Source organism: Caloenas nicobarica, chromosome 2 (assembly GCF_036013445.1).
Source record: "Caloenas nicobarica isolate bCalNic1 chromosome 2, bCalNic1.hap1, whole genome shotgun sequence".
Lineage (NCBI taxonomy): Eukaryota > Metazoa > Chordata > Aves > Columbiformes > Columbidae > Caloenas > Caloenas nicobarica.
The window spans coordinates 63678787-63703022 of record NC_088246.1 but is presented as its reverse complement, the minus strand read 5'-3'; the positions used below and the strand labels follow the sequence as shown (position 1 = coordinate 63703022).

At 38.9% G+C, this 24236-nt stretch overlaps 1 protein-coding gene across 2 annotated transcripts in view; it reads right to left on the bottom strand.

The window, feature by feature from the left end:
* SLC12A7 (solute carrier family 12 member 7) overlaps positions 1–23988 on the bottom strand; it is a 70476-nt gene extending 46488 nt beyond the window's left edge. For both annotated transcript variants that reach the window (XM_065627214.1, XM_065627213.1), the window contains exons 1-5: positions 23810–23988; positions 6866–6960; positions 4054–4176; positions 817–963; positions 31–85 (exon numbers count right to left, since the gene is read on the bottom strand). In XM_065627214.1, coding sequence (XP_065483286.1) covers positions 31–85; positions 817–963; positions 4054–4176; positions 6866–6960; positions 23810–23924 — 535 coding nt within the window. In that variant the 5' untranslated portion in view covers positions 23925–23988. The remainder of the gene's footprint in view (positions 1–30; positions 86–816; positions 964–4053; positions 4177–6865; positions 6961–23809) is intronic.
* Positions 23989–24236: the final 248 nt, after the last annotated feature.

Below are 24236 nucleotides of genomic sequence, written 5' to 3'. Positions count from 1 at the left end.
TTCACCATTTAAAATAAAATTCTTCATTACCTGGAACTACACCATTTGTTGCTATTGCACTCATCGAGATTGCAGTTAGCATAGTCTGTGGAAAGATGAAATAGAGGAAGTTCAGAACACTGAAAGTTTTTTGAAAGATGGGGCAAGACCAAGTGATCAAATGTAACACTTTATTTTAAAATAAAATGTTGCAGCAACCAAAACTGATCATAACTTTGGTTTGGGATATCCATATAAGTACTAAATTTTTTCAAGAAAGGATTCAGTTAACTGAAACATTTGACGTCTTTTAAAAGAACTGGAAGAATACAGACTGCTGAATATACTTAAAATAAGATGTTCATTATTACAATTAAATAGTAGTGACAAACTGATCAAGGGTCATTGTTATGAAAATATCATCTACTAGTGGTCTCACATTCCAATATATCAGTTTATAGGCATATAACACTGTGGATTCATTTGTAGTTTATATTTCAGTTTGTTCTGAAGTTGTGGAAAGCACAACAGTTGAGGCGTCAATGTAAATAAGGAAACATTTGCTAAAAGCTGCTTTAATAAAATCCATATAATGCTTTAAAGAAAAGTTTACTGTGATCAACTCAAACTCCATACAGGCTAGAATGACACATGACACTCAGTGCATATATATATCTCTCTATATATATATCTATATATATCTATCTCCCATGTCTCTCAACTACACTGATACTTAACCATTATGGAGAAGTCTTTCTTTGCTGCTTATAAATTAGAAGGCAGCAGTACTCTTGTAACAGAAGATTTGGCCAATAGTAAATAAAAATGTTAACTTACGCAAGCACAACACATGAACACGATGATGAAAGACTCAAAAACTCCAGCTGTACCCACAATCCATGTTAAACGTAGGAAAAGGATGACTCCCAAGATGTTCTGCAAGCAGGGCAGGTACACACCAATAAAAGTGCCCATACGTGGAACCTGGGAACAAAGTCAGAACACTAATTCCTTGACACTGAACAATTTAAGTACATAAGCACTTCCTTCAACAAACACTTATCACAAATGCTCCATGAATAAATGTCAAGTGAAAATGAATGGTAGCTTCAGAGTGACCAGCTCTGCAAATATTCATAGGTTACTTATGCAGAAAGATTCCCAAAAAGACAAAAAACTTGTGATAGCAAACCATCTCATTCCCTAGGAACTAGGATGAAATCTTGATAAGGGTAGAATGCTCTTTTCTCTGTTAATTACAAAGCTTTACAAACTTTCTTCTGAAATACCAGCTACAGACTACCATTGAAGAGAAGCTACAGCCACAATCAAAATACAAAGTACACTCCGCAAAAAGTTGATCACCATTGCCCTGCAGCTGGCCCACAAGATTATATTCAGCAAGTGTTTTCAATTTTTAACTAAAACCACAGTACTGGTTTGAGTGAAAATGAGTTCATTTTCTTCATGCAGTTAGAAACCTGTTTCATAGCTAGCACCATCATTATTTGGACTTAGTTTGAGAACAAGAAGATAACACTCTGGGACAGAGTCAATGTTTTTAATTGCTCTGGTCCGAGAGCCAAGGACATTCTGAACACTCTGCCCAACAGGTGTGAGGTATCAAGGAAGGGGGGCATGGATGGGGCAGAGCTTGACTGACATCCAGACTGATCAATAAGAGTATTCCTTCTCATTAGCATCATGCTTCATATTTAAAGAGTCAGGATCTTCCAGTACCTCTCACATCATCTTCGCTTCCTTCGCTCTTTTTGTCGGAGCTGGAGTAGTTCTGTTCAGGACATTTAGTTTGGCCTTTTTGCCATCCTGCTATTTTGCAGAGGCCTTTTGGCCTTTCCACCTTTTTTTCTCTTCTCTCTCCAGGATCAGCTGTTTGGGACCAGGTGCTGTTTCCTGGGACTGGCTATTCAGTGCAGATGGAGTTCGTGAGGAATTCCATTGAGTATCTTTTATTTTATACTTTATTTCTATTTTTTAATATATATATTTACTAGTAGTGTATCCGTTTTTTGTTATTTTATTAAACTGTGTTTATCTCAATCCAAGTTTCTCCCCCCACTTTCAGTTCTCTCCCCTATTTGGAGAGGTAGGAAGGGGAGTGAGTGAGCAGTTATCATGGCAGTATTGCTAGCTTGGGTTAAACCACGACAGACAGACAAGGTATTATGACAAGGCCAGAAGAAATGCAGAACTTATTACAATTTGGTTTTGCAAAAGTTGTAAAACCTGCCACAACATAGTTTATTAGTTTGTACTTTTGCTGTTGATCATCATGGGTTCAAGACACACACAAAAGCATTCAGACTTCATCATTAAAGTTCCAGCCTTCTACACTCATGAAGAAAAAAGGCCTTGAAATACTGAACTTAGAAGCAATAATTACACACAGTAGATTTCCAGATACAAAAGCTCTTCTTAAATCACAACTTAGGCTGTGAAAAAAAGTCAACCAATTTAAACTTACAAAGCACCAATGCTTGCTTGTATGTTAACAAAATTATTAAGAAAACACTAAGTTTCCAAGTTCTTATTTTCAGACGTGGAACTGAAAAAAGACACATGGATAGAACTCGAGTTTTCAGGCCACCAGATGGTGCTCAAACAAGATTAAACACCAGTGAGGACACGATGTTCATTTGGCTAATCAGTTCCAGGGGGACCAACACTGTGCTGCTTTAAGAAAAACCTCCACAGCAGCTGGACACAGGACAGGGATTACACTAAGGAAAGTGCAAGTTGATTAGCATTGGTTTTCTCCTATCTCAAGCTGTATCTTCAGATGAGAAGAAAAATACAGGAAAACTACAATGAGACAAACAAAAAGAAACCCCACACACAAACAAATGCAGGATAAGCCAGAAGCTAAAACAAACAACCAGACTTCATTTATTGCCCTTGCCCATTGTCCTGGTACCAACTTCCTATACTAGTCAAGTCCTAATCCAAGCAGTTCTACTGCAAATATTCAGGTACCATACCATAAATCTCTCTTCCAGTCAAATGAGCTCCAGTTCTAACTTTACTTTCAAGAACTTTTTCATATCTGTCTCTTCTGCTATGTGCTCATTTCCTTTTAGTCATTCTTATGTACTTCTCCTTCCTCCATTCCTCAGCACACAAACTCAGCAGCAGCACCCTTCTCTTACACAAAGACAACTGATTCCCAGTACTCTCCTTTGCCCAGTATCTACTGTAAATTTCTCAGTTTCAGTCACCAGGCCCAGCCAGTTCCAGGTCATCATTCCTCCTTTCCTGGGAGTTTTTGTACTGTCAGGTCACATGTTTTTGATCTAAACTTCCTCTTTCTGAAACATCTCCCTGCTCACAGAGGAATCAATCTAACATCTCATTGCAGAGTCCAACTGTTGCATATGTTCCATCTCTACAGAGGCCTAGATGGGCACTGTGGGCATCCAGTAGATGACCGTCAAAGAATTCACTTGCTGTCTTCTAGCAAGCGTGTTTAGGGATGTGCCTCTGCCTTTCCTTCCCCCCCAACCTAGTAAATATCATATTTTTGAGGTATGCAATAAAATGTTTCCTTGGAATGTGTCCATTAAGTTTTAAAAATACTACAACATGCAGAAATGAGATACTCAGAAAAACTGCTGCCATATTAACAAGAACAAATATGCTTGCAGGTTTAAGAGAGTGACCTGTTTAATCTCAGGTTTTCCTTAAATTTCAACTTGAGGTAAAAACTCAGACAATTAACATGTATCAATGAACCAGCCAAAAAAAAAAAAGTCATATTGTATCCTCACTGGAGGTAGATGAAAGGTATTGATGCTCATACAAGGACAGAAGCAAGAAAAAAAAGGAAGAGGAAACTGGGTACACTGTATGTTTCCAGTCCTAGCTTTGCACGCATGTTATGTAGGGTTTTTACAGTAACATCTTGCTAAAACTTGCTAACAAGAACACTGAATTAACACAAGTCCTACTGCAAATCCAAACCTCACTCCTGTTTTTAGGCATCTGTATATTTTCTTTTTAGGTTGAAATATGCTCCTCTTTGTAGTTAGCCTTGTTTCAACTTAAGAGTTTAAATACCTTGACTTCCTTTCGCTTGCTGTCTTCATCTGCTTCATGTTCCACCACACCTTGAGTCAGATTAGTGTAGTTTGCTAGTTTATTAAGAAGAGATGACACCATGGGATTACTATCCATTTCTTCCTGTTGGGATTTTAAGAATACTCCATTTATTAATTAGGCTTTTAAAGAATTATTTTGTGATACTATTTCAAACGCATACTCAACAGGTCAGCCCTGATTCACCCAAATCCAAAAGTTAACATGACAAAATACCAGTCAGTTTTCTACAAGAATTCTAAATCTTTCTAGAAGTTTAACACTACATAGCTATTATGCAATATTTCTTTCACTTTTTTACACTACCTTACAATATGCAGCTTGTACAGCTGGAACATAAGGGAAATATCAAGAAGGGACATTATTATAGAACTCTATTCCTATCACAATATGGTTTTCGGGGGATTATACTGGCAGGGTCAAGTCATTATGGTGTTTTTCCAACATCTTGCTTTTGTCTAGAGAATGGCTTCAAATGATTCAAGCACCAAGATACTTAAGGACCACTCTCAAGCAGACTGTGGCAGGCTTACATATTTTCTCTTTAACCATGCATATTACTTCTAAAGTATTTGTTGAAAATGCAGGTACATCAGCATATGGAATTGCACATATGTAATATTACTTGACACAGAAGTCAGCCCATCTTTCTTTAGCCATATATCTGCTACAAAATAAGAACATGCTAAAAAAAAATAATAAAAATCCATGAGAAGCATATTCAATGAAAGGATGCCAAGAAAATCAGAACCAGAGAACTCAATCAAGTATGCAAGATCACATATTGGAAGGTAGACAAGAGATCAGGATTTCAAACAAAGACAAGAACTAAGGCATCTCTGCTGGAGGCATTAGGTCATGATAATCACGGTTATACTAGCCAAACTTCTTTGTAACAGTTCATGCAAAAATTCAAAACACAAGTCAGCTGAAAATAGTAGAAGAATAAGATTGTAAGAAACATACTATGAAATACATGTACTACAAAAAAAAGATTCACCACTACAACAGCACTGGAAGACTTTCAATGCAACACTGTAACAACACAGTCTATAATCTCAGATATGTAAAAGACAGTCATCATTATACCATCACCTGAGGATTTAATGTCAGCAACTATTCAAAATAACTGATGCAAGTATATGTTCAAAGGAGATTAGGGACAAAAAAGCAGCTATGGCCAATTTATCAACACTGATGAATACAACAGTTAATTTGAACAACAGGAAGTTTTGGACATTGCTTTATGGAATAGAGCTTGAAGGAGAGAAACTTAGTGACAAAACTCCACTACCATGGTTTCCCTCAAAAAATAGTAAGAAATTCCATACATGACAGACAGACAATTAATGACCAACATTGTTTTAAGGATCAAAGTAATGTTCTCCAAGACTCAGTGAAAAATAGCAAAAATACATTATTTGGGTCGTGCAGAAAGAAGGAGCTGAAAGATCATGTCCTCTGTGGAAAGATACTTGAAAGACGACAAGATTGTAAGAGAAAAAACAAGAAAAAGTGGGTAGAATGCAACAGCAAGATGGCTAAGCAAACAATGTTGGAAGGACATTGTTTATTGTTAACAGCAAGCATCAAAGCAAGACCAGTTGATGCTATTAAAGCAGAAGAACTTGGGTCAAACTTTACTAAAAGTACTATTTCATTGCAAAAGTGGCACTTCAATGTACCATATCAATATATTTTTTCTGTAAATAAAGTAAACGGGAATTAAACTTGCATTATAAAGTAGACGTTTATATTAGAAAGTAGCTATGGTATGCTCTACACTGTAATTAGATACTGTAACTAAGTCATGGCCTATCAGTTTGTTTTATAGTTTCGCTGCTTTAAGAGACATCTGTATTCTCCTGTTCAACATATTTGCTAATCCTTTTAAAACTGGATATTTCTTTGTTAAAACCACTAGACTGAACTTTCAGCACCTTTCTGTAACAATTTCTAGATCTGAGACAAAAAAATTTTACATGCAATAAGGCTTATTCCATATCTTCACATCAGCACATACCAAAATTATCTGTGTAGGCAAGAACAGTAAAACTAAAATATAGAAGAAAAAAACATCTTTTAAATGACAGGCTTTTTCTTATTATATCATTAGAATCCACTGAAATGGTGTGTTAGCAGGAACCAAACTATTGAGAAGTTATTTTTCTGTCCAGGGTCATTGAGAGGAGCAATGAGAGGAAGTGGTCTGAGTCAGGTGACCACAAATTGACCAATCGGAGTATTCCATCCCACTCACAACTTCCTGGATATAAAAGGTGGGGACCAGAAGGACACTCTTTCTCTCTTCTGCTGGGTCTTGTGCTGCTTCGCTTCTTTTCTGCTGTCCCTGCAAGCTGAGGCTTCGTGACAGACTGAATCTAGTTCCGGTTGGCTGCAGGATCCTCCCAGAGCAGCTGCTGGGAATTGCAAGACTGGTCCTATAATATTGGTTCTGTGTTATTTTTCTCTGTTTTTTTAGTAGCATTAGTAAAACACTTTCAAATTTTCCAGCTCTCTTCTCTCTGTCCTTCTTTTCCTTTTTCCTCTCAAAATCACCTGTCCTTAGTGAAAAGGGGGAGGGGCGGGGGGGAAAGGGGAAAGAGGGTTAAGGAAAATACACCTGCCACAGTTTTTGATTGTCTCCCTGTGATCAAACCACAACATTTTCCCTCATTAAATTTCAAGAGAGAAAGAAAAGGATTTGCTTGTTTTCATCTTGCTACCATAGCCTCAATCAAAGGTGAAACACAATTTAGGGTATTTAACTTACCTCAAAGAGAGCCATATTCTTTCCTTCATACATGTTTCCTCTGTCCATCTCGGCACTGTTAATAAATGGACTACTTTCCTTGGCAATTCCATCCCCTGGTGGAAAAGTGCAACAATTGGAAACAAAGGAAAATAAAAAGACAAGGTATACTAATAAAGGAATAGTCAGAAGATGCTGATTTAAGAACCGGTTCTAGGTAACACAGAGGTGGCAGCCAAACACTGTGTCTTTGTCCCAGACATGGGGACTCAATGTCTATATTTAAGGAAATTAAGTTTAACAGTCTAATCTTTATATACTATTCCACCTCTTAACTATTACTTATTATTCTTTTAATACATACACTGATCTCTCCCTTTTCCCCTGCCTCACCTTTCTAGTTTACTTAAAGCACTTGATAATAGAATTTCACATAAACCTTCTGGGCAACAACAAACCAACCAACACCAAACACACACACACACGTTATCCACTCCCTCAAAAAAACTCCAGTAGTTGAGTCAGGAATTTATGAAAAAAACAACATAAAGGGGAATTATTTTGTAAAGGTTATGGGGACGTTTTCGTGACAGCCTATATTTACTCTATTCCTTATTGAAATCTCAATCCCATTAAGCTGTAGTTTGCTTGATGTGCTCTGGAACATCTCTCAAAAAAAGTAGAATTCCTTTCACTGCCTGTTAGTCCACACAACACAAAAACTATTACATGTCAATACTGTCACAACACTGGCATTTCCAAATAGTCTCAAATCCTTGCCTATTCCACTTTGCCTGTCTACACTTTTGCCCTTCTATTGACAAGTTACAGCAGTAGCACCTACACGGTCTCTTCACTACAGAATTAAGGAACAGCTGGAGAACAGGTCGTACTCTTCGCCCTATGTCCTCCACTCTGCCCCTCCAGCACAGGACTCCCCATGTGAAGTTCCAGAACAAAGCTCTTGCAAATATGGACACCAGTCTCAGCACAAAGTATTATCTTGGTTGTAATAAAGACAGAAATAGATCACAGTCCCTCAAGCAGATGTGTGGCTACATCCCTGACAGATTTCCTACCACTGTCCATAGCTCCCTTGTTCAAGAGATTCTCTGTAGTTTCACTATACTAACTGGTATTATGATGCAGAAGTCACATACTATCACAAGAAATACAAAAGACAGCTATCGTCCATCGGGGTTCTAGAATTAATTCCACGATCCAGAGAAGAACTGTTGATGAATTCATCCACAACTACAGTTTTTATCCAGTGTACCTCCTTCTATCCATATCCTCCAGCTTTCATTTTTGTTTCTCTATAGTTTGCAATTTGTCCCCCATTGCTTCAAGTCCTACAGGCTGGCTAGGTCTCCATACTCCAATAATGCTTAACGCAAGGCCAGCAGAAGGAATACTGCAAACAGAAAGGAACTCCCCTTGTGGACCAGCACCTCAAGTTGTTTCACAGTGCATGGAACATGCTGGTTTGACACAAAATTGTCTGAGAAAAAGGCATTTATCCTTTAATCAGCTCCACTGTACTTAGAAAAAGGTTCAGTTACCTTTTCCATAGACAAGCTCTGTTCCTAACCAAATACATGCCAATTCCTCCCATCATCATGCTGAAGTGTACAACCACTAGAACTTCTTAGTTAAGACATTGCACTTTCTTCCCAATATTTTTGGAACATTGGGGTTTTTTTAGCTCCATTCCTTGAAATGACCATGTTATTTTTGCTAAAGTTTATGCAAAGCATTCATTACATGGAACATGCCCATCTTAAAATAAAAATTAGGTTAGGTGTTCAAAAGACATTTCGAAGAGGTTCTTAGGGACATGGTTTAGTGCTAGAGTTAGGTTAGGTTATGGCTGGACTCAATGATCCTGAGGGTCTCTTCCAACTGAAATGATTCTATGATATTTGTCTTGCTAAGACTACACTTCTATTGACTTTCTTGCCTATTGACAGCTGGCCACTGTAGTTATTAGCTAAACATTAGTTCTCTCTTCAGGGCACTTCCAATCCCCTCAGAAAGGATTACTCTTCCAAAAGCGAGTTAGGACATTTCAAGTATTTTTTGTTTTCATACAGACTGTAATGTCACTGCAGTCACTACTTCAGTGGATATCATTAGGCTAATCAAAATATCAAAAGGGTAGCCAAACAAATAATGTGAATCAGCTGAGGTTAAGGAATATAGTTTTGTCTTACCAGCTCTGGAGGTTGGAAAAAACCCAAACCAAAACAAAAATCAGTATGTCAGCACTGTACATTAGATATTTTGCACTGTAGGTAGGAAAATAGTGAAGTCTTCCTTTATATGCTTGTATTTCTAACCAAACTGTTAGTTGGCTTTGCTCCAATAGGAAAAAGCTCAGACCACAATGTCTCTAACAAACAAGTCTTGTCAAATGCGTCTAAAACTCCAAATGGAAAAAACAAAGAACTTAAGTTTCCTATTCAATTTTTTTTCCAGTGTTTCCAATCAGTATTCCATCTATTTTTAAGCTTTCTAATGCTGGTCTTCAAAATAACCTGTCAGTACCTGACTCTATAACTAATTTCCTTAATACAATTGTCTCTTTTCATATTTTAGTGAAAGTTTGGTACAGCATTTTTATAGTATTTGACATGATCAGCATGATCTATTTTAGCTCTATTTGAAAAGGAGTCAATGCTGAAAAAGTGACCACAAAAATGTACTGACAAGTATTCTTTCATCTGCAGTTCATTGACTAATCCTACAACTATGAACACCTTTGAACAAGCTCCTTTGAGTTTTCAGCATTGCTGTCAGCAAAAGTCATATTGCCTGTAACTTAAAAACCACAACCTTTGGGAGCATACTTATTTATTATGCTTAGAAATACACTGAGCCTTACAAACATGTAACTTGAATTGAGATGTATTACACAATCCAGTAGAAAGAACTAGGTTTAGGACCTCAACACATAATCAACAACTATGGTGAGATTAATGAAACAAGCTACTATTCCAATCTTTAGCTCATCCCTTCTTCAAAACAAAGAATTCATCAGGAAACCAGAACCAAGAGAAAAAGACAGGATTTACACTTTTCACAAATGTCACCTCTGGTGCATCAAGTGGAATGGAGCAAATAGAAAAAAACTCTTTCAGTTGCTTCTACTGAGGTAGCATGGAATATAGAAATAGGTATTTAATTCCACTAGTAAGTCTCAAGCCATTTACAGCTTTGTATTTTAACCCTATTCCCTTGAATTCTATGAGCAAGCTTAAAGATAATCAAATCACAGAATCATTTAGGTCGGAAAAGACCCTTGAGATTAGAGTCCAACCATTAACCTAACACTACAAATTCCACCACTAAACCATGTCCCTAAGCACCACATTTATGCATCTTTTAAACACCTCTAGGAATGGTGACTCAACCACTTTCCTGGGCAGCCTGTTCCAGTGCCCAACAAGCAAAGTACCTTTCTCTCAGGCTTCTCTGAAACTGCATCAACTCAAATTCTTCTCAAGTGTGGAGGCAAGTTAAATATACAGTAAAAATGCTAACTTTCAACGTAGTTCTAGACATTCCCCTAAACTGCATGTCTTCTGGAATCCAATTAAAACTTCTGCAACTAAAGCAGTGTAAGGATCTCTACTTACTGTTGCTTGATTTCTGAAAGTAATTCAAGTTATGAGGGCTTACAGGAGGAAAAAAAACAACACACAACACACAAAAAAACCACACCAAAAACACCCCAAAACTTAAACCTGGATTATATTAGTCATCTATTTGAGCAAGTATTTCATCTTAGACCACTACTGGTGTTAAAAGATCCACAAGAAAGGCAAAATAAACCCACGAAAACTCTTCTATGGACTTGATTACAGTATGTTTCCTCTGTCTTATGACGTGCACCCAAATCCAAAAACCCTGCTGTGACATTCCATTCAACTCAACATAATGTGATAAAAGCCTAAACTCTAGAAATAAATCTATTTCACCATCCAAATATATAATGTAAAAATTATTATTACTGGTTTTAATCTGCTGTGGAATGTTCATATACCATAGCTCAACTCTGTATTTATTGAGGGACCAGTAAACAAACTAAAGCTATATGTACCTTTCCTAGAAGCCTGTCTGCTATTTTTTGTGTTGATGGGACATGCAAAAATTCCAACTCTTGATTTCTACAGATAGTCAAGCACTGTGATGGGTATAGCTATATCTTCATGGAAGTTACCTGCAACAAATTACATTTTCTTTACTACATGAGCTATACAGCTGCATGCAGACAAGGCAGGAGACACATCTCAAGTTTGGGAGGTAATATTCAGAGCAGATGATCACAACGTGCACACCCAGACACCCCAGCCCCTCAGTTGCCACCACAGCATAACCAATACAAGTTATCACAAACCATCCCAGAGTTGTGGTAGCCTCAAGTTTAGAGCTGCCAATGACATCAGATGACTTCTCATTAACATTGCCACACACCAAACAAAACTTTCAGAAATATGTCTGCATATCGGAATTCAAAGTGCTGGTCATAGAAGCAAAAGACAGTGCTTTGTTCAAATTTGTACTCCTCAGAAGTTTCAGAGCAGTGATCCTCACAAACATTGACAGGTAGAATACTTTAAAGTATATTACCGGTTAAAAGTTTTAAGCTGATGCAAACCAGTCTATTTTATACATTGTAAGAAAGAACACAACAGCATAGCTTAAACAGGCAGAAGACATCTTTGCCACCAAAGGGGTGGACTTCTCATTCCCCTCTCACACTTACTACTCACCCATTTGTGTCCCTGTATCATACTGTTCCTCACACAAACAGAACTATTCATTCTAAATGCAACAGTAGTGTATGCTTAATGCTGAGTTGGAAGAGAGTTGTTTTGGTTTTGTTTTTATTCTTGCTGCTACTTTTAATCCAGATGAGTTTGTGTGTTCACTACACAAATGCTTGTGCTGTCACTAGAGAATCCACCAGTGTAGGAATGAGCAATCACTGCAAGCAAAACCACTCCCTTAGCATTGATGCCAACATTACTAAATCATAGAACTACAGTGGTTTGTTTTCCTCCTTTCCCACCCTCTCCCCATCCCAAATCAAAAGAGGTGGAGTATGAAAAAAAAAAAAAACCCACACAACACACACTGTTTGTTACAGGCATCTTGTCTTAGGGAAACTGGCAGAGCAGGGCTTGGTGTAGAAAAGGAAATGATTGTTTAAGCGATCCTAAATTTGTACTAGGATGCCTATTCAAGAGATTAAGGATAAAAATATTAGACCATCTAATCTGATTTCTTGTCGTTCCACATGTTGCAGAATTTTATTTCTGTGTTGCACTCTATAACTTTGAAAAAACATACTGAGATTTGACCAGTATTTCTCTTGATGTTTTCAGAACTGAAATAAGAAAAAAAGCCTACCAATTTATCTTTATAAAGATTAAGGGGGTTTGTTAATTACTGGGAAAATATCAAACAAATTGTTCCTTATTTCTATTTAAATTGGGCTCTTTCAAACTTCTAGCTGTAACATTGTAGTACAGCTAAGTTTAACCACTCACACTTAGTATTTTCTATCTGTGAAGGTAACTATACTTACCAAATCTCAAGTTTCCTTTCAAAAAACAGAAACAGTTAAGTTCATAAAACATTTTTCTAACCTTTAATTATTTTGTGGTGATATTCGCTCCAGTTTAAGTTTACGTAACTTAAATTTCAAGCTTTAAAAAAAAAAAATCAAATACAGCCTTCTAACACCAGTCTCAGTCATGCTATTTACAGAAGATTATACATCACCTCTCTACTCCGAAGATCAGGGTAGCCCTCTTTACCACGGCATTAAACCAAGCTCATGATATTCTATTCCAGTCTGACCCCTAAATCCTTTGAAGATTCACTGCTTCCTCACTGTCTCACACTACGTCTGTCATTATTGTTCACATTCAAGAAGTGTTCCTATTTGCCTTTGTATTCAAACACATTTTGTCCAAAAAAGCAAGCATCTGTGCCTCCTGTCATGCTGTAAGGGCTTAATATCTATCGGAAAAATAAAACCAGATTCTTTTTATATGGCAAAAGAATATAGGTGTTGTTCAAACAAGTAAGAATGATCTAAAACCTTTGAATCACACGGCCTGAAATAAGACAGCTTGACTATGATAAAGTATAGCTGTTCTCTAAACAAGTACACATGTAAAACTAAGATGTTTTGCTTCCTCCTAGAAATTTCTAACTTTATAGGCTGCTGTCTAAAGCAGAATGCAGTTGGAGAATAATACTTCATAGAAAAGTCCTAACCTTTCATAGTTTCCAAAGGATAACTCTTAATCCTAGTCCATATACCTTGAAGCAGCTTCCTGTTAGCCAGATGCAGGTGAAAACCAACAGTTTAATAATGAAAATGTTACTGTAGTTTTTAAGTTAGTATTTGGTCACATTAAGAACAAACCACTGTAAACAGAGAATATGAAGATCCTGTTTACACAAGGGTAAACAAGCATTTACTGTTAATATAAACAAACTTAAGGTAAAAATACATAAAGTTTAAAAGTCACTAAAACTGATGTATAGAAGTGCCATGTCCAATAAAGCTGCCTGTGGCAAAAAACTGTAATTGTTGTCTTTGTCATGCATATTTACTTCCTAGATGTCCAAATATTTGATTGTCAGGCAACTAAAGAAAACTCAGATAATCTTAAAAATTTAATTTCTTACCAGTCCTAATCCAAAAAATATATAGAAGTATTCTTTGGATCTCCAAGAAACTCGTGTTTTCAAAAGTCACTACCTTGCTTTAATTCAAATCATGAAAAGGCATCAATAACCTTGTCTGAACACATCTTGCCTCTGAATTTTTGCATCAGATAGGTTTAAGAATTCAGTGCAATCTACTTCAAAGTTACAGGTTATTGCAGGGGTTTTTTTAGTAAAGAAACATCTAAGTACACTTACTATATCACCAGTTTCTTGCATTATTTTTAATCAATGACTAGCACAATTTATGGAAGTTATCTTGAAAAGCAGAATGCAGTGTACATAAGCTCCTTATAAACTTCTTTACATAATGGAGAATTCTAATGCTACATCCATCAAATACCTCATCAACATTACTAAACTTTAGATTTCCTTTACTTAGGCTACTATTAAAATCAAGCACAGCCTACTTCTAATGAAAATACACTGCAAAAGCTGTTTATAATTCTTTAAAATATTCCTGGAAGTACAGAACCTGCTATTTCAGTAAAAGACTCATTAGAACCACAGTATTGTCTTTTAAAGAGACTCACTTGGATTTGCCCCACTTTCTTCATAATCTTGTTCACTCATGGTTAAGCAATATCAAGTCATTCCCTTCTGTTGATTCTTCACATATCAAGAATTGCAACAGGAAACTGACAGTTGCTTCCTCACTGCTTTGTGTAAGACCTCAAATCCTGTTTCTTACTAGTATCGGATTAGTCCTGAAACAAGTCATTAAGGCTTCATGCATTGTGAAGGATGCACATGACACAGCCAAACTACACAACAGTCACAGAACTTCCTAAAGAGAATTAAGCTGGAAGATTTCCATCAGCAACAAACAGCATGCTTAGTGAAATGGTCAGGATTAAATTACTAAAACATCCCATGTCTTTACCTAATAACAAATGCATGTAAAGTTTTCTTTCCATCAAATCAATTCACTTTAAAATACTTCCACTAAGCAGATCAGTATACATTAGTAACAAGTAGTATTAACCTACTCCAAAGATCTACTATTAAGAAAGCCAATTTTGTGCATCAAGTACGTATTAGATCTTAAGCAAGCTAACCATAAGTATAGTTGCTAAAGATTTACTTTATGTAAAAGAAGCTTGCACTAATTGTACTTAGGATGTAGCAAATATCTGTTTTAAAAATTGTATTTTAAACTTCTATTTTGAAATTGTAAAGGGGTCCTCTTTAAGACTGGCTGCATAATTTGTTACTTCTCTTTCAAATTAGATATAACACTTTTTAGTTTATGCATTGATTTATTTCACACCTTCTATATCAGCCTTAAACAACTTAATATAAACTGTTTCAATTATATGAAATTGATGTTATTGCTTAGAAGAGACTAGGCTCCCGTGGTTCAATCTTCAAATCACATCTGAAATCTACTTTTCTCTGCAATCATAACACCTATGCCACAAGCATGATCAACTGTGGAAATGCTGAAAGGGCTGAAGGCTCCTTTCACACCCATTTCCCAAAGTTCCTCCTTCCTAGAACCAGCTCTGCTGCTTGCTAGGCCCCTAAAAGAGCCACTTCAACTCACTGATGCTGCAGAAATAGCCTGCCTCCTGTACTTCCCACTTTTGATTCTTTAATTGTTTTTCCCCCATGGACTGCTTTTCATTCTTCACAGGCAAAATAAACTCAGCACACATTCCACAAAGCAAGAAAGTCAGTAAAGGGGGATAGAGATAGAACTGGTCACTAATGAATTACTGCAAGCTATTAGGTTGCTCATCTTTAATGTCCTGGTAAGTTTCTGTTAGGACAGCTCTACTGGTAACAAAGCAAAGTTCTGACATTTTCAAGGATGTTCTAAACTTTCATTTCTGAAGCTAGAAGATAAACACAGAAGCTTCCCATTCTTCAAGACTGGGAAAATCTGGGAAATCTGCTAAAAGATTTTCTTCTCTTCAAAAAGTAAGCTTCTAGGAAGATGCTTTTCATTTTAAAAAGTTTCAAACTTGTGTGCCCCTTGTCAGAAGGAAAGAAACAGAACAAGTTTTTAATTTCTTCCAGAAAGAGATTTTTTTCCAGAAGATACACATGATTAAAAAAAAAGTAAAAAATTGCAAAGCAGTTATCACTCAACCTCTCACCTTCCAAAGGCTCCCAGAATTATTTCTTAAATAGGTGGAATGCTGCTTATTTCTGGTTGCTATAAGTTATCTAAAGGATACAGCTAATTAAGGTACCTAATTAAGAATGTAAGCTATTGAAATCAAGAGGCAGATAAATATTGTCCAATTGACACAGATAGTAAGCCATGCTTTTGTATTGCTGTGATTTAAGAGCAAAGTGCATCAAAACTTCATCCAATTTTGCAAATACTTTTAAATTTGCATATGAAATCAGAGAGACTGCAGTTTTCATAGACTTCATGTGGTGGGTTGACCTTGGCTAGCCACCAGGTGCCCACCAAACTGCACTCACACTCCTCCTCCTCAACAGGACAAGAGGAGAAAATAAGATTAAAAAGCTTGTGAGTCGAGAAAAGGACAGGGAGATCACTCAGCAGTTACCATCATGGGCAAAACAGACTTGACTTATGGAAAATAATTTAATTGACTGTCAATTAGAGAGTAGAATAATGAGAGATATAAGCACCTTCCCCCCATCCCTCCCTTCTTCCCAGGCTCAACTTCATTCCCACCTTCTCTACATCTTCCCCTGAGCAGCCCAGGGCATCAGAGAATGGGGGTTGTGGTCAGTTCATTATGTGCCACTCCTTCCTCCTCTTCAGTGTGGGGTTCCACTCAGGGGAGACAGTCCTTCATGACCTTATCCAATGTAGAGTACTTCCTATGGGCTGCAGTTCTTCAAGTACTGCTCCAGTATGGGTCCTTTCCATGGGGTCCCTTCCATAGTCCTTCAGGAACAGCAACCTGCTCCAGCATGGACTCCTCTCCACATGCAACAGTTCCTGCCAGGAGCCTGCTCCAGCATGCACTCTCCACAGATCACAGCTTCCTTCAGGGCACATCCACCTGCTCTGGCATGGGGCCCTCCACAAGTTGCAGCATGATTATCTCCATGAGCTGCAGGGGGACAACTTGCATCCCGTAGTCTTCACCACAAGCTGCAGTGGAATCTCTGCTCCAGTGCCTGGAACATGTCCTCCCTCTCCTTCACTGACCTTGGTGTCTGAATAGTTGTCTCTCCCACATATTCCCTCTCCACTCTCTTCACTGCTGTTGTGCAGTGGTTTTTTTACCCTTTCTTACTAACATCACCAATGGGCTTTGGCCAGTGGCAGGTCCATCTTGGAGCTGGCTGGAATTGGCTCTGTCTGACATGTGGGCAGCTTCTAGCATCTTCTCACAGAAGCTACTCCTACTTCTTGCTACTGAAACCTTGCCACATAAACCAAATACACTTCACCATGTATTTTTCTTTCAGCATGGAAGGAAAAAAATGTTCACAGTCACTGCCAAGAGTGATGACATCTCCACTGATTTGTCTTTGTTGTCACCACTGTGTCAAAGGTGCAAAGAGCCATGGAAAACATATTGCAAACCTAAAGCACTCTTATTACCTTGGGGTAAGGGAAGGTAAATAGAAACCTGACAGGATAAGTTACACTATTAGCAGAATTAAAATTCCGCTAGCTACTGTCTGGACAGTTCACAAAGACATAGCACACAAATAATTGCAGTTATACAAATTACAGTGTGTAGCAGAAATGCTCCTTGTTTGACTGGTACACTGAATCAAGTAGGAAAATACTATCTGATTCCTCAAAAAAATACCACATAAGCCACAAAAGGATTACATAGGAAAAAAAAAATGTTAGGAGGTTCCATTTAAATTTGTAGGATAAATAATTTAAAACAAACAACATATTTTGTTAAGGGGGAAAACCCTCAAGCATCAATATTTTTGCTCACATTCAGAGAATAAGTCCCCTGTGATGACATTCTATAGTTCACTAGTCTGGAGAGCAAATAAAAATAGCACCAATTGTTTCATTTCCCATACTTTAGTATCTATTTTTAAGTAAAGCAACAACATAGTTTAAAGATGCAGGAAAAATTAATCAGGGCAGTGCTTCCAAAAGGGGTGGTTTTCTGTGTTGAGATGGGGGTAGAACAATACGGTTTTTTGCAATAGACTGATTCAAGGAAATAAAGCCTCTTAAAACAACTTTTTTAAAGCAACTGTTTTTCTCTCATAGCTAGTTTCCTGCTGATTTGGCTCCCTAAAACAGTTCACAGGCAGTAGCAATGGAGAGAATCAAAATACTTTTTTTTTTTCCCCCAGCAGAGGCTAATAAGATCTGCTATGCAGTAACAAACTATATCCCTTATGAAAGGCAGCCTTTACAATGCCTACCTGTGAGTTTTTAACACAAGAAGTCATCTTAAAATTGCACCATAAAAAAAAGTTACAAGCAAAGTTCTTTTAGGAAAAAGAGTAAAACAAACCAGTTCCATCACAAAACTTCTACTCACCATATTCTGATGGCTTCAAAAGTATTCTCACCAAAAAAAGGAATCAGCAATCAGAGATCAAAAAAACCCTCAGTAATAATATTTTCATCACAGGACCAGAGAAGTTAAAGTTATGAGGGTTGATACCACTGTATCTGATGTTACTTTCTGCTGGAATATTCTACTTCAAAGTTGCTTTATGACTAGAATTATTTACCTTTAGCTCTTCAGCAAGGATACAGTAAAAAGAATGTTAGCATTTCATTCACATGAAATTTAGACATAGTCAAAATAATAATTTCCTGTCTCAAGCATTAAGATCCTCTCCTTCACCAAAAGGGTCAAAACTGCAACAGTCCAAAAGAAATGTTTAAACAGTTAAAAAATGCTAAGTGACCACTTACTCCACAGTGAAGTTATTTAGTTTATCATCCTTAAATCTGCCCCCTTTATTTGCCCCTATTTCCCTTGGGGCTATCACTACCTAACCGAAACACTTATATTCACAATGATAGATGTAGCTGTATCAAACAGTGGAAGGATCAATTGGAGCACCTTGGCAGAGCTGGGCATGCATCAGGGATCAACCCAGACAGTCAATGCTCCTCAGAGCAAAGAAAATACCTATGTGTAACTCCCACAACTGTGATCACATGTCAGATATGCATCTACCTGCAACAGGAATAGTATTTTGCATTCCAACATTGTATTATACAGTAAGACATTGGGGTGGCTAGGGAGGACAATCAACGTGGTTTTTGCAGAGGGAGATTCTCACATGCCTAGAAGAGTTCTTTGAAAGACTCAACAGTGGAAACTCAATTTATACAGTCTGCCAAGATCTCCAAAAGACTTTTGAATAAGTCCTTCTCTGAATATACTTAAGGAAATGAAGCAGCCATAGAATAAAAGACAAGATATTGCATAAGCCATAGGTAAATAGCTTTGTAAGAAAAGACAGATTTCGTCTACTCTCAGAGATGGAGATAACAATTGAAGTTCTCCTGGGACACATGGTGTTCCACACAATTAAAAAACAGCAACAAAAATAAACATGAGATGACCAGAAATGTTACAGTTCTAAACTATTTCAAGTTATTTAGGATACTAAAGGTACAGGTCAATTGTGAAGAGCTGCAGATCTCCAAGACTAAATGAATGTTAAACCAACATGCAAAATTGCATGTAGAAATTTAAGAGTAGATATATACATATATGAAGGAAAACAATCCTAAAGCAGTTGGGCTCCAACTGACTGTTACTTCTCATGAATTAGACACTTGGGTTATGATAGTTTCATAAAAACATCAGTTCAATAATCACTTTTCAAACCACAACCTGAACATCAGGAATGAAAAGGGAAAGAAGTCCATGTTAGACAAAGGTATGAAAAAAACCCACAACTTTATTATCATGCACAACACTTCATTTCAAAATGAACAGAAGTGGAAAAAGTTCAGAGAAAGGAAGGAGAACAATAAGTATGGAACAGTTTCCATGTAAAGAAGACTAAATTAGAGTCTTCAGTTTAGAAAAAATGTGATAGGGTTAAGATGGGACAAGGTTTATAAAAATCTTGAGTGATCTAGAGAGGGACCTGACAAGTATTAGTGTGATTTGATGCCTTTAATCCGATGACTGGATCGGAAAAAACAAACAAGAAGTAATTTGCCTTTGAGCAGCAGATCTTACTGCCAGCTTCCAAGTGCCAAAAATATACATTGATTCCTGACTGCACAAGAGAATGGAAGATAAATTCACAGAGTATATTTGGAATACAAACAAATTTAGAGCTTAATCTAAACTCACCAAAAGTGAGAAACTAATCCAGTTTCATAGAAGGCTCATCTTTTTCTGACCCACAAGTTGCTGGAGCCTGGAAGAGCATGTGGAAAACAGTATCATATTTGCCAACCCATGCTCTCATGCATATTCCTAGACCTGAGCCTTCAGCCAGTACTGGAAACACTGTGCACACTACTGCCTAAGCACATGAACGGGGCAGAGAGGGATAACTAACCTGTAGAGGCTAAAGAAAGAGAGTGAAGACATCAGTTTGCATTATTTCATGGTACAGAAAACTGGACATACTGCAATGGGATGAGGAAGAACACGTAATACTGTATTTTTCAGTACAGCAAGTTCTGAACTACAGACTGGTTCTGTGTTTGAGCACAAGCTGATGGAAAAATATACTAGACATCTCAGCAAGATTAGCCTGTCTTCCCTCCATTGCACATATGTACACCTGCTTCAACTAATCCCTGGATTCCCAGGAATCAGCATCTTGCAGAAATTCACAGAATTCATGCTTCATTAGTTATATGATGACTTCTCAGTAGATGACCATGTTTTCCATTGATTTGGCATTGAGGGTCTTCAATTTAAGAGGATTTTGTATGAGTTAGTTTTCATAATAGTTTCTAAATAAGACACCCATGTGGTCAGGTAAATAATACCATGGGAGGGGAAAAATATGAGTTATGCTTTGAAACACCTGACATGCAGAGCTGCTAATGAAATAGAGATTTGATCAACTTTACAAAGTTTTGACAGCTCTATCTAATAGACAGTCACTACTGACATATAAAGAAAACAAATAAAAAACCCAACACAAATCAAAACTAGAATTTCTCATTAAAACTACATCCATAACTGCCTACAATAGACTCCTGTTTCCTTCTTGTCTTCAACCAGTTACTATTTCTGACTACCCTTCCCTTGTAGTGTATTACGAACACATTAAAAGACATATGCTTCTGCACAGGCATATATGCTTTCTGCTACTTGGTGCATATTTGAGTCAGCAGCCTCCAACCCTCAACTACATTGTTCAGTCCAAGCACTAATTTCCATTCCACCTCCCTACTCTTCCCAAGTACTACTTTGGCCAGTGCTGTAATCCAGCCAAATAGCCACTCACTCAAGTCTTCCTCTCCTTCATACATGTGAGGGTATCACATAACCAGAAAATACAAAGCTATAGACTTTCATACAATTATGGAGTGAAGAGCACAGAGTAAGAAAATCCCATCTTACTTCATTATCACATAGATAAGTATCAGATAAGAATGTGTGGAAGGGGATAAACGCACAGAATTGGTAAGTGCCTTGCTAGTAAGATACCAGAACTACTACGCATGATCTAATAGCTGAACAGCATACAGCCTGCTTCCCTCCAAAAAACAGTGTTGTGGATTTTGTGGGGGTGGGTTTTGTTGTTTTGGGGGGTTTTGTGGGTTTTTGTTGTTGTTTGGTTTTTGGTTTTGTGGTTTTTGTTTTGGTTTGTGTTTTTTTTTTTTTTTTGGGGGGGGGGCGTGGATTTAAACAAGATACTAGTGCAGTCAAGGAAATCCCAGAACAACTACTTTGTTTTTAAACCAGATAATTCAATCAAAACTGACACAATTCTAGATTCCTGAACTAGTGGAACAATATTATATGCTGAGCTATATAGGCTAAGGGTGAGCCAAAGACGAAGTTCCCCTTCTCACTTTTTTTTTTTTAATTTCCATTGCTGCTTATTGTTACTCTCCCTCCCACCTTGACACAATTCTAGCCATTCTCAGACTTTTTGCAGCCCTCGCTCTGCTCAACTCCAAAACAGAGGAAGCATGTTTTTCCCTCTGCAGGAGTTTAGTTTTCTGCCAGTTTAGCACATTGAACCAGCCCAGTGAAGTGTCTCATGAGCACCAAGGTCAAGCACAGGAAAAAGGAAGGGGACCCAGGGGCAAAGAGGAGGGCAGAGAAGGAAATGGTTTACTCCCTAGGCTTTTTCTCAAGGCTATAGCTGACAAAAAGGAAAGCACTCCTTCTCTGCGCAGTAGACTTTTAGATAGGCTTAACTACAACAGCTTTTAGCTGTACTAATATTTTAGAATTCTTTAAAAAGTTTTCAGAAGAATGAGTCAAGGAGAATTATTTGATTACATGTGTAAAATTGCTTAGTTAATGCTATAACAGGTTTACGTACCACAAACATCAATATAATACTTGAGGCAACATAAAGTTCATGTCCCAAACCTCTGTATCCAAGTATAGCATTTGATCTCTTAATGAAGTCAACGCCTTCACTTTTCAGTGTTTTCCTCTCCCTCTTTTACAGGCACATTAACATGAAAAATCATACATAAATTCAACTGCTCAGGTTTTTTTAACACATATTCAAGTACTGCTCTCCACACAAATTCTACTTAATTGCATGAAGAATTATTCTTTTTTAATCACAACCCTAAAGGTTAGAAATAAACCACTACAAGAGTGACAGTTCCACTCTTCCCCTCACCCTCCCAAGATGTCCAAACATTCCAAGCCTTGAAGATGCTTCATATATACACATGGTCTAACAAATTCTGTCTAACTATGCCTGTATGCATGTTCAGTATATTGACACACCATCTGACTGAACACCACACGCCATGCCTTTCTGACTGTAACAGCTCTTCTACCATAAGGAAAACAAAAACTGCACAGATTAGAACACTTGCTTGTTGCTTTAGTATATACTACATGTAGTTGCATTTCCTTTGGTATATCTTTCACAGGTCAGTAGGGTCTTGAGGGCAGGTAACAACCCAACTTTGTCAGTTCGGTGTTTTACTGGATTATCTTCCTAAAAAAATTATTTGTGCAAAAAAAAAAATGAAAATAATGTACACATATTAAGTTTGTTGAATAACTGTTTTCATATCTCTACATTCACATCCCACAGTATTAGCCTTACTTATCTGTGATCTATACCACAAAAAGCAGAAGCTGCCTTATACAAAAACCTATCTTTTCACCTGTGATCATCTAACAATAAATAAATAGACCACGCACAACAAACCGTTAAGAATGAGTGCTGATTGTAACCTAATGTCCAAAATAATGTGCAAGATGCAACCAGCTCCCACAGTGCTAGCCGTGATTCAAGCACCATACTTAGTATTGCCGCTGCAACAGGCTTCAGAAAGAGGAAGTGCTAGGGGCTCCTAAGCCAAAGGAAGAGTTATTGCTTCCCTAGCAGTGCCCCATCACCCAGGTGAGAAAAGCACTGATTTCTCCACCAGCGCCTGCAGACACACACTCATGCTGCTGCAGAAGGGGCCGCCCTGACCAGACCCTCGCTCGCGATGTCCGAGCTCCACCTCTGGCTTTATTCTGCTCCCCCAGGCAGCTTCAGGGGCGAGGCCTAGCAAGAGGCAAGGTCCTGACACTGCACCGTCAGGTAGCAAACACCTACTTCACCCAAGACACAGTCGCTGGTGCAAAAGCACATGGCTGGACAAACACCTGGAACAAGCCCGGTAACACTGCGCTCTTCTCCACAGCCTGAATCTTCCCTGCTACCTCTCCCTCTAGTGAGCTCCAGCAGGACTTAGCTTTCAAGCAGAGCTTCCACGCCCGCCTGTTGAACCGCCAGCGGCACCGGCTGCTCCCGCTCTTCGCGCCAGCGGGAGGCACTGACCGCGCCGCGCCCGCCCCCGGGCTGCTCCGCTCCCGCGGCCGGAGCCGGCCGGCAGCACTTCCTCCTCTCGGCTGGCGGCGGCGGCGGCTTATGGAAACAAAGAGAAACAAGCTCTCAGCCGCCCCAGGCGCCTCTCCCGAGGCGCTCTTCTCCACCTGGACAGGTAGCCCCAGCACTGCCCACTGTCGAGACGCGATGCGGCTCCTCCATATGGTACAGGGGTCCCCCGGCCGCGAGCCTGTCTGCCCCGGGCGGCAGCCCCGCTCCCCCTCACACAAAGCGCCGGCGGTGTCCTCAGGCGCTGCCCTCCGGCACCTCCCCACTCCCCTCTCTTACCGGGGCCTCGGTCCCTCTCGTCGTCTTCCTCCTTCTGCCACTGCCCATCCCGCTCCGCCGGCCCCCGCTCCTCGCCCTGCGCCTCCACCGGCACCACCGTGAAGCTCGTCGGCATGGCTCTGCCGACCCCGGGACGTGCCAGCACCTCTCTCCCAGCGGGCAGGATAAAGCAGCGCTGCCGCCTCCCTCACGTGAGAGCCATTTCCTCACGCAGCGGGGGGCGGGGTCCGCGAACAAGCCCCCGCCCCCTCCCGCCCCTTCGCCGCCTGACTGACGGCGCTGCGGCCGCAGCTCTGGAGAGGGAGGTGGGGGCCTGGGGGCGCAGGCAGCGGCCTACGCTGGGGCGAGGAGGAAGAGGAAAAGGGTGGGTGCTATGACTGGCTCTGACTTACACACACGTAACTTCTCAGTTCAGAACCGAGGCAGG